The sequence below is a fragment of the Magnolia sinica genome, chromosome 9 (assembly GCF_029962835.1).
Source record: "Magnolia sinica isolate HGM2019 chromosome 9, MsV1, whole genome shotgun sequence".
Classification (NCBI taxonomy): Eukaryota; Viridiplantae; Streptophyta; class Magnoliopsida; order Magnoliales; family Magnoliaceae; genus Magnolia; species Magnolia sinica.
In genome coordinates, this window is record NC_080581.1 from 21,565,429 (window position 1) to 21,576,602 (window position 11,174).

The following is an 11,174-nucleotide window of genomic DNA, read 5'->3' on the forward strand; positions in this document are numbered from 1 at the left end:
ATCTGTTTATTCTGATATTGTACGATTTATGGATCACTAGTATTTCCAGTCTTGTATGATGATGGCATTGTATTAGAATACTTGGCACTTATCTTGTGCACACTTGCACCACCCTCTAAGCTTTCTATAAGTTTATGCACGATAGATGTGTGCAGGAGATGTTAGGTTGCAGCTTTGTTGAGCTTGGAGCGTGCAGCGGTCTTCTAGGGCTTGATTTTCGATTTATGTATTTTCCTTTCAGCATTGTACTCAAGTGATTATATTAGTGGATATGTGATGATGATGTTGCCTTTGTGATTTGGGTATGCTTGTGGTTATGCTTACTATGAGTTGAATGTACAAAAAAAAAAAAAAATCCTCCTTGTAGCATCCCAGGATCGGAATCTGGCGTACGAACGCAAGGAGCCGAGAATGGGGTATTACGGAGGCTGTTAGCACCAAATTCGGTGATCGGCAATTTTGTGAGTCCGGTTTTCAAGTTTGGGGCGTGACAAAATGGATTGGCCAAACATGTCAATGATTCGATTGAGAAACTACCGGATATTGTCGTAGATGAGTTACACGTTGAATCTAAAGAGAAGAAAAGCAAGGACGATTCAAAGAAGAAGTACAAATCCGAAACTGAAAATGGCGATCTTTGTGGAGATCCACATGGAAAATCCAAAGAGAAGAAGAAAAAACACAAACTTGTTTCTGATTCTCTCAGTGAAAATATCGAACAAGTCGAAACAGGCCATGAAAGTCGATCAGACGAGTTGCCAAAAAAACATCTAAAGAGAAGAAGAAGAACAAAGACAAGCCAATCTCCGATTCTTGTGACGAGAGTGCTGAGCAGGCTAAATCGGAAGCATTGCAGGAGGTGATTGAAGAGGCTCCGTTAGACGAGTCAAACACAAAATCTAAAGATAAGAAGAAGAAGAAGAAACACAAATCACTTTCTATGGATTGTGGGATTGCGGGAGATTCTAATGAAACCGATTCCAAGAAGGACGATGCTTCGTTTCCCGAATGCTGTTGCTGTTGCCGATGAAAAGAAAAGTTCCAAGAAAAGGAAGAGATTGGCATCTGAGGAATGAGAGCTTCGGGGTGGCGATGAAACTGCGAGTAAAGAGTCGAAGCTAAGCAAAACAGATGGTTTGAAAGAGAAGGCAAAGGAGAACGGATTTCTAGTAGGAGACGGAGATCTTAATGCGGGTAAGAAAAGGAAAGCAGGAATAAGCGAAGCGGGTGTGGATGTTTCTGCTGATGGGCAGAAGGAAGCGAACGGACATGCTGATGGGAACGTCGGGAAAGAAGAAAGAGAAAGGGTCCCACGCCTAAAACGATGAAGAAAGAACGTAGCGGTTCAGCTCAGCCCAAAACGGCAAGTGCATTTCGAAGGGTGAAAGTTGATGAGGTGGAATTTGTCGATGAGCGGCTTCAAGATAATTCTTACTGGGCAAAGGACGGTGCAGATATTGGCTATGGTGCAAAGGCGCAAGAAGTTGTTGGGCAAGTCAGGGGCAGGGATTTCCGACTTGAGAAGAGAAAGAAGAAGCGGGGAAGCTACGGAGGCGGACAGATTGATTTCCAGTCACACTCAGAAAAATTCAATTACTCTGATGATGATGAGTGATGGTTGGTTGGGATTCAACGGCCGATTTGTGCACCAGATGGACGTTTGGATTCCACACGCACATCACTGGTGGGCCTTGCATATGCAGGTAATCATTCCCCATTGCAACTGTTACAATGGACATTATAAATTGGTCTCCACTCAGTATGAAACTCAATATGGTGTGACGAAGGAATCACGCACATTCCTGTTGCAATTTCCCACCATTTCTGAGGTGGGTCCCACGTCGTAGCTGTCCTCTCTGATAAATCAGGTTGATCCGATCCGATCACACTACCTGGCTGGACATCCGGATGAAATAAATATCCAATCAATAGGAAATTGATCATTAAAAAAAGATAAAAAGAAAAAAGGTCATGGATTCGACTGTGTGGCTGTGAATGTCTGTAGGAAAAAAGAAACTACAGCTTAACTGTGGGACCCACTTGTACATGTCTTAGTACTCTTTTCGTCTCCTTCGATCACAAACTTCAGATATGGTAATGAATTGTCACCACAATTGCCAATGATGCATGTCCTCACATCTTCAATGGCTCCTTCATCGGGAAGCGGATTGGCTGGTGTACGTCACACCACCTGCATAGCTGCTGTATCGACGCTAGCAAGTTTTGTGAGTCTGTATGTGTTATATCCAAACCGTTCAACTATTTGGCGAGATCGTTTTAAGGCATTGGACGAAAAATAAGACAGATATAACCATCAATTGAACCACACCGCAAAAAGGAGTGTGAGATTGAACATCTATTGTTGAAACTCTTTATGGGTCACAAAAGTTTTGAATAAGTATGAATTTTTTTTTCTTCTTCATTAAGGTCCTTTTGACCTTATGAACAGATTGGATGAAAAATAAATGTTATGATAGGCCCTACAAGTTTTTTAACGGTGAAAATCATTATCTCCACAGCTATTTGTGATGTGGTCCGGATGATCTTTGGATATGGTTATCTTTTTGGATAATGATCTAAAATGATATCTTAAAATAGATGAACGGTGTAAATATAATAAATAGGTCAGTATGGGGCATGTAACTTTGATCTCCTTTGAACCGTTCGTACAACTCGGACTACGTTCCGTCTTTCGCACGACACGTACCTACAGCAGCTAGCTGATGCTGATGTGTGGTACACTAGCCAATTCGCTTCCCCTTCATCACCTTCCGAGCAAAACCAGGGCTTCTGAGGAACAGGCCATGGATTCACCTCGACGGAGACATGATCGCGAGTGGGTCAAGCGTATCATTCAAAGCCTCGAGGCGGAAATCGAAGACAACGAGCAAATACCCGTCAGCATCTTTACCATCCCCAAAACCCTGATTTCCCCTAAAATAGAGGCTTATGCTCCTCAACAAGTCGCCCTGGGCCCTTACCATCACCGTCGATCAGACCTCTACGAGATGGAGCGGTACAAGCTCTCTTCGGCTCGAAGAACCCAAAAAAAACTCACCACTGGTAAGTTACGGGACCTTGTGGCCCGCTTCATGAAGTATGAAAGCCGCATCCGGGCTTACTACAACAAATACTTGGATTTCGATGGAGAAACACTAGCATGGATGTTGGCGGTCGATGCCGCATTCCTGTTAGAGTACCTACAGACATTCAACACAGAGATGGCGGCATCACTCACCAGAATTGCTTCAAATATGTCGCATTTGATCGATTTCACCAGACGGAAATTCCTCGGCCGTGCAATCCTAAGAGACATTATCATGTTGGAGAACCAGATTCCTCTCTTTCTACTCAGAGAGCTTCTTGGATTTCACCAAATTGAAAACCCTAATGACGTGCTAGCCAAGATGGTGAAGGGTCTGTACGAAGTTATATCCCCCATCAAAGCCGTGGATGATTTCGCTTCATATGAAGAAGAATTTCTAGCTAAAGGTAATCACCTGCTGGAGCTTATGTATTACATGCTTGTGCCCGCAACAAACCAAGGAGGATCAATCACGATCTCTGTTGGGGTTGAGGACCAAGTCGATAAAGAAGAACATGAGAGAGAAGGATGCTTTAGGAAAGCCTTCACATCCATGTCGAATGCGTTATCACGTCTTTGCTCAGCTCCCACTCGCTGCATAAGAGGGATTTTAGGGCTGGAAGGAATCAAGATCATGGTGAAACTGCCATTGGTAATCATCAGAAAGATTCGTGGTGTTGCCACAGAAGGCGTGCTTGAAAATCTAATAACGTCAGCAGGAGAAGTGGCAGGTGGTGTAGATTCGTCACATTCTCAGACGGACGCGACACCTCTGGCAGAAGAACTCACCATCCCCAACGTAACCCAACTCTCCAACGCCGGCATCAAGTTCCATCCTGCCAATGGTGGCCTCACCACCATTGAGTTCGACCTCTCGTCCACCACATTCTATCTACCGACCGTCGATTTGGACGACAACTCGGAGGTCGTGATGCGGAATCTCATAGCATATGAGGCGTCCGTTGGTCCAGGGATGATGGCATTGTTGCGGTACGTAGATCTGATGAAGGGGATCATCGATGGCGACGAGGATGTGAAGTTGCTTAGGGAGGCGGGAATCGTCTTGAATCATCTGAAGAGTGATGCAGAGGTCGTGAAGCTTTGGGACAACATGAGCAAAGGTGTGACGGCGACGAAGGTGCCGGTCCTCGACAAGGCAATCAACGGCATCAATACATACTACGAAGCAAGATGGAGTGTTAGGGCTAAGAGGTTTATGAAGAAGTATGTTTTTGGCTCATGGGCACTTCTTACCTTCTTAGCAGCCAACATTTTGTTGCTGCTGACCGCTTTGGAAGCCTTTTGTTCCGTGTACGATTGCAGCCGTTGGATTTCTTCTAAGTAAATCCAACTTGAAATGTAGACCATCTGTCTAGTGCAATTTATCCGTGGACAAGTACAGCTCTAGACGGTTAGAATCATCTGATCTGGGTGATTTAAATATCGCCTATCTGCAGATTGGCCCAGTAAGTGGGAGGTCTAGATCTGCATAAATATGTTTGTATGCTGTTGTGGGGTTCTCTTTGATTGTACCAAAAGGCTTTTTATCCTCTTCTTTATTTTAGTATTGGATTCCATTGAAGACTGCATTTGGATTATTCAGTTTTTGCTGGTGGGGCCATTGTTAAGTAACCTTTGGTCCGCTGCCAGCCACCATTTCGCAGGCAGTTCCTCAACATCTCCAACGAAATCGGATTGCGGACTAAGTTACTCAGTACGCTCTTATCGTACTGAGTAAACTATGTTGGGCCCACCGTTAAAGTATGTGGTCTATCCACGCCCGTCCATCCGTTTGCAGGCAGTTCCTCAACATCTCCAACATCGGAAGATTCTACAAAGAATCATTGACCTGTTTTATTTTTCTTTTGAATGTGGACCGTCCGTGTACTCTTCTTAACCGTTTGTCCCCTAGTCATGGATTGAGTGTTAGGATTGCCCTGTAAGGATATTTTGGGCATGATCATCCATGGTGGGCCCAAGGGATAAAATGTTCGAATTATTGACCCATTGGCCCACTTGCACGAACGGAGGCCCTAGTATACCGTGCATATCTTCGAATGAACCATTGGCCCACTTGAAGACAATGAAATTTTCTCTCTCCTGTCTTTTTTAGTCTTGTTGTTTTTGATTTAGTGACCGCTCGTAATTTCAGCTGGTTAGTGGACCCCACCTAACTTAGGGAGGGTTTAATGGCTATCATTCGGAGAAATGCTCCAGTGCTTTCAGAGCCTTGTAAGTTATAATTCTCCTAGATGGCATAAGGACCCTTTATTCAGTACTCCAGTTGATCCATCTGAATTGTCCATTAAGTTCTGAACACATTTCGTATGCTATCGTGCAAAATTCACACAATTAGATGATCCAATCCATCCTTGATTTGGGCTTGTTTTCTACAGCCGTCATTTTTCCATGCAATGGATGGAATTGTTACAAATGCCGAACAGATGTAATTAATCAGAATCACAAGAAATCCAGATAGGCCCTAACAAATTGATGGATCAAACTGTTGATTGGACCTTTTTGTCTAAAAAATCATGACCATCCATGTTAAATACCATTAATCAGATGGTTAATGTTTGTTAAACCGGTGTCATTTTTGCGTGGCATATCTCATGAAATGTTTCTTGACCTAAGCAATAGTTTTGTCTTCTTGTAGTGAATGCAACTAAGAGCACTGTGAGAGCACTGGTGTATGTCAGTATTATTCATTTCCATTATTATAATGTTATAAATATTCCAGTTATTTATTATTTAGTTGAATAAATTAAGCATATAATTCCATCTTTATATATGGGTCTCGTTTCCACCCAGTTGGTGAAATAAGCAGTAGCCAAGGTGATGAAAGAATCTATGCGAGATGAATGTAGATGAATTTGGCCTATCAAATCGATTGATCATCCTTGAAAATGCCATGGCTTGATAATCGGATGAATTTCGTTCGTAGGCACGTGTTGTATTGGTCTATTTTTTTTTTAGCATGCCGCACAACCCTTTGGTATACTTGAATGCAATCAACCATAATTTTTTACCACAAATATCTGTAATGCCCGAGCATAAGCCTCATTTTCCTCTCAGTGTATCAAAATTAGAAGATTGCATGGAAAAAAGGGCACCTGCACATACTTGGGCCTGGATGCTTGAGAAGCATGATCAAGTCCAAGTCAGCGTAGTGAGATCCTCATAAGGACTCAAAAAGCTTAGGGTAAGCTAACCACTTTAATGATTAGGCAAAACAAACAATCCTGGGGTGATATGGAAAATAACAGACATTTTAGTTTGGGTTAGTATCCTCGTAAAGCTTCAGAAAGTGCAGATGCCCTATGGTACTTTTTCGATATTAGTACAGATCGAAAGTGAAAGGGGTTGTGATTGGTTATCTATAATGTAGCAAAAAGTAAGGAGACATTATAACATTTTCCTCAAACCCTCATGACATGTGCGACTTATCTATTTCCAGCTAACCAGCTAACATCGGCACAAAGGCATGTAACAAATTCAGACCATATTTACAATCTAAGGTGGGGTGTCTACTCACTTTGACAGTCGATCGCATGCAACTTCTGCCAAAGAGGGACATTTGTAGAGACCCCACCCCAGATTGACAAGCTGATTAAAGTTGGACGATCTCGTTGGTAAAACCTTAATCTAAATTCAAACTTAAAACTCTAGACTAACCTTAACTCGAACCATAGCCTAAACCCCGACCTAAACTAGAACCCCAACTTAAACCTAGAATCTTAGAAAACCCAAACCCTACAATTTTTAAAACCAAGTTCAACCAAGATAACCCATCGACTTAACTCACCAAGTCATTCCAAGTCGACTCGTTGATCTAAAACCCAACCAACACATCTAGTCAAACCAAGACTTAAATAAACCCAAAACCAAGCCTAAAATGCCAACCCATAAGCCCAATGTAGTTTCACAGCTCGGACACCAAGTGAATATCACTACAAACAGAGATCCCTCGTGCATGTGGGAGACCTCTTGCCAAAGGATGGGGAAACCCGTGCCTTGGGCGGTAGTCTAATCGCTACCCGACATGTGGCAAATCCCTTGCCTCAGCAGGGATCTCCCCACGAGTGCCAGACCTCTCATTACAATATCTGCAAGCGTAAAAATGCAGAAATATCTCTCTTTTTCTTATTTGAATCCAAAATTACACTTTGACCAAGCAATCTAGCTATTTGAATTATTGTGCCATATGCCGATTTGGAATCTTAGCCATTCAAGCCCTTCTTAACCCCAGACTTGCTTAGAATCACTAGAAAATTAGACTTGGGGGCTATAAATAGCCCCCTCCTCTTCTCATTTCAACACACCTCTTCCTTCAGGAAACCCACTTAAGGCCCTTGAGCCTCTCTTAGCCTAGCTATTCCATCCCTCCACCAAGAAGATGGGAGAGCTATAAGAGAGAGTCCAACCCAGGTCAAGCATAGTCTAATCCAATCCAAAGCCACCTGAGTCAGCAAAACCTTGATCATAATTGCTTAATCAAATTCTTACGATATTACCGTTCCATCTAATTCTTACTCGGCTTCGTCTAATCCCATCGTTAGCATTGTGTAACATCTACTCCCTTATCAACCCCCTTACTTAACAAAGTCATCAACTTTACATTACATCACATTCTACAATTGATTGATCCAGGCGTATGCTCTATGGCTTGCCGATATAATCGAATCATGCCCATCAAAAACCCTGGTCAAATAGTTATTATGTCATAAGTATCGCATCATATATATATATATATATATATATATATATATATATATATATATATATATATATATATAATCATCCTTGCATCCGATCAATGCAAATGTATGCTCTATGGCTTGCTAATACCATCAAATCCTGCCCATCAGAAACTTGTGTTGATTTACATTTAACACTATACTATACTACGTACCATCGCATCACTAAAGTGTAAAATCATGAATGAATCCTCGAAGATAGTTTAATCTTGTGGAGTAGAGACCATACATTGTACGGATATAGTTGGGTGTTGTAGACACCCCACGTAGGCTAGCAATTTGATAAAGCGTGAATGATCCTTAGGAATTGAACTTAAACCTCACACCCTACCTAAAATCGTAGTCATTTCCCAAACCTGATCCAAACTCGACCCAAATCTTAGCCATTCCATTACCCTAAACCCTAACTTAACTCAAACCATTACTCAAGCCAAAGCATGCCCAAACCTTCACCCAAAATCAATACATTTTTTGAGCCATTTTCAGGTCATAGTCGAGCCAATTTCGAGCCATTTTTGAGCCAAATGTTCAAAATAGGCTTTGGGCCACTCTCTAGGATTAAAAAAAGCTTACTGGCTAAACTTGGGAAGCAATCACGTGGAGGCGGTAATCAGTTTACCGCCCCACCTCGACAGATGTGCTCCCTAGCTCACTGCTGTTGCTCCCCTTAAAAGTCAACTATATTGATCTGTTTGACCCCAAAATTCATCCTATTTACCATTCTACCAAGTCCTTTAACCTATAAAGAAGCACCACATGGCATCTCCCTTCTCTCTACCAATCCAAAACTGCCACATCATCATTTACCCTTCATAAACCCTCAAATTGCACAAAAGTCATCCCAAGGGGCTATAACCGCCGTCTCTCTTTATTTCACACCAACAATTACCATCTAAGAAAGAGAAGGAGATTGAGAAAGAGAGGAAGAGAGAGAGAAAGTGAGTCTCCGGATTCTCTAGCTTTTACATATTCAGCAAGTTCTAGCCGATTGTGGGATTTTGAGATAATTGGCTAGTGACGACTCTAAGTTTACTGCATCATCAATCCGAATCAGCCCCTATCTAAACCATAAATTAGCGTGGGTGCCAATTTCTAGTGTTCACAGAATGGCGACTCGCTCCATTGGGAATTTTGCTAGTCGACGCTAGTTAAGACCTGGCTCGAAAAAGTATGGTAATCCAATCTTAGGGAATATTCTACATATAAACATTTGCATTCATACCTTGCATAAAAAAATAAAAAGAAAATAAAAATAAAGATGAGGATCGATCTTTGGCTTGCACCCATTCAAAGCTTCCGCTCACCCCATGCTTACCCGATCCAAAGTTGTCATGACAAACCAAAAAGAAAAAACCATTGTGCCTAAAAGGCATCCCTCGGATCACCTGATCTCATGGCTAGTAATACAGAAACTACCACATCCATGGCCGATGTGGCCTAAAATATCAATGCTTTGTAGGACCTTCTTACCCAATGTATTCAAAGAGAGGCTGTCCAAACTATACAAGTATCTTCGCCAAGTGCCTCAATCATCTTAACTTTTCAGCATCCTCCTCACAATGGAAGTCGCTTTCAAGGCCAATTTTTCCCAGCTGACAATCCTTTAAAAAAGCCTCTCATTAATGAGAGCTACTACCAAAACCAACCTACCGCAACTAGGAAACCCAACCAATTACAACATCCTCTTCCTAATTGGAGATCCGATCAATTCCAAGGGGCAAAACCCCTCTCATCTGGTCCTTCCAAAATCGAAGAGCTCCAAGAGAAATTGTGAGATATGCAGAGGAAGCTATGGAAGCAATAGGGGGTAGATATCCAATCCACCAAGTTCAAGGATCTTTGTCCCTTCCCTGATGCAAAGGTACCTTAAGACTTTAGGGTACCAAATTTCAACAGATATGATGGTACATGGTATCATATGGACCACTTAAGAGCATTTTGTGGAGACCTTAATACTATGGCGGATAATGACGAAGCGTTGATTTGTCTATTTCAAAAATCATTGAAAGGCGATGCGTTACATTGGTATATGTCATTAGACTACCATCGAATCAAAACTTGGGCAAAACTTCTCAAAGCATTCATCGACCAGTTCGTGTACAATCTTGATGTAGCACCCAAAAGGATAGATCTTGCAGCATTAAGGCAAAGGAATGATGAGTCATTATCAACTTACATTAGATGATGGCGGGCCATGGCCACTAGAATGAAAATACCCATTAGCGTCTATGAGAAAATCTCCATGATTGTCCATTCGACAAACCCAAGTATCTCTAGATACCTCATCTAGTATTCATATACTAACTTTACCCAACTCATCCGTGCCGAGGAACAAGTCGAAGACGGAATAAGGGCCGGGACGATCTCCCCCTGGTGGCCTCATCAGGCCTCCCCAGTATAATAGATAGTGGAAAAAAGGTCTACTGGATATAAGAACGATAACAGAAGTGTTCCTGACCTCTATCCAACAGCAGAAGATAATCTTGTCACCTCTACCCAAGGCACTCAATTCGCCCCTCAAGAGGGACAATGACAACAACAACAGTAAAAGAAGATTCCTCAGTACCCCAATCATGGTCAGTAGATGGGGATGACCCGAGAACCTAAGCAGTTTACACCGATAACCTAAAGCTACAGTGAGATACTAGCCACATTAGTCCAAAGGCAAATACTTACATCGCTACTACCTAGACCCCCACCAAACCCTTTGCTACAAAACTATAATGAAAATGAGTATTGTGCATACCACCAATCTTAAGGCCACATAACAGACCATTATTTCACCCTAAAACATGTGGTCCAAGATCTAATTAATAGCCAAAGAATTGTGGTTACCTCTCCCGCGGTTGTCTCAACTAACTACATCATCCAAAATCCCCTGCCATGGCACAAGTAGGCCCCAGCTCATCAAACACTCCTGCCACTAATATCATCAGGGTGAATCACCTTGCCACCTAGTCCAATCCATTCATGCAATCACTGCCAACCCAACACCAATACTCCTGATTCTTCAAGGGGCACACCCAGCCAGTTCAATCTCTGCGCCCTTAAATATGCAATGGGCATCTCCAACCAGTCCAATCTTCATGCCCCAAAGTCTGCAAGAGCCACTCCCAATCAATCCAGTTCATACATATTTTGTCTTACAAGGGGCACCACTTGCCTATTCGGCCCCTACTCCAACTATCAGAAAATGCTTATTCCTCGATCAACATATCGCATGCCCTAACAAAACTAAGGCCCATCTTCAATCATGCATTGACTTTCCAGGAAGGACATTCTGCTATTCAAAGTGATTTTCCTAGATCTACTTAATCTTCGATACTTCAAGA

General features: G+C 42.3%; 2 protein-coding genes across 2 annotated transcripts; both read left to right on the plus strand.

The window, feature by feature from the left end:
- The first annotated feature begins 500 nt into the window (after positions 1-500).
- On the plus strand, positions 501-1,999 carry LOC131254719 (uncharacterized). The gene has a single exon (XM_058255430.1). The coding sequence runs from the start codon at positions 1,325-1,327 to the stop codon at positions 1,613-1,615; it is 291 nt and encodes a 96-aa protein (XP_058111413.1). The 5' UTR covers positions 501-1,324; the 3' UTR covers positions 1,616-1,999.
- An 805-nt stretch (positions 2,000-2,804) lies between these two features.
- Positions 2,805-4,430, plus strand: LOC131254902 (putative UPF0481 protein At3g02645). The gene has a single exon (XM_058255605.1). It carries the CDS (start codon positions 2,805-2,807, stop codon positions 4,428-4,430), a length of 1,626 nt encoding a protein of 541 aa, XP_058111588.1.
- The last annotated feature ends 6,744 nt before the right edge of the window (positions 4,431-11,174 follow it).

What these genes read in the sequence shown, in the direction of transcription:
- LOC131254719 (XM_058255430.1), top strand. Translation starts at nt 1,325, where the DNA reads ATGAAGAAAGAACGTAGCGGTTCAGCTCAGCCCAAAACGGCAAGTGCA.
- LOC131254902 (XM_058255605.1), top strand. Translation starts at nt 2,805, where the DNA reads ATGGATTCACCTCGACGGAGACATGATCGCGAGTGGGTCAAGCGTATC.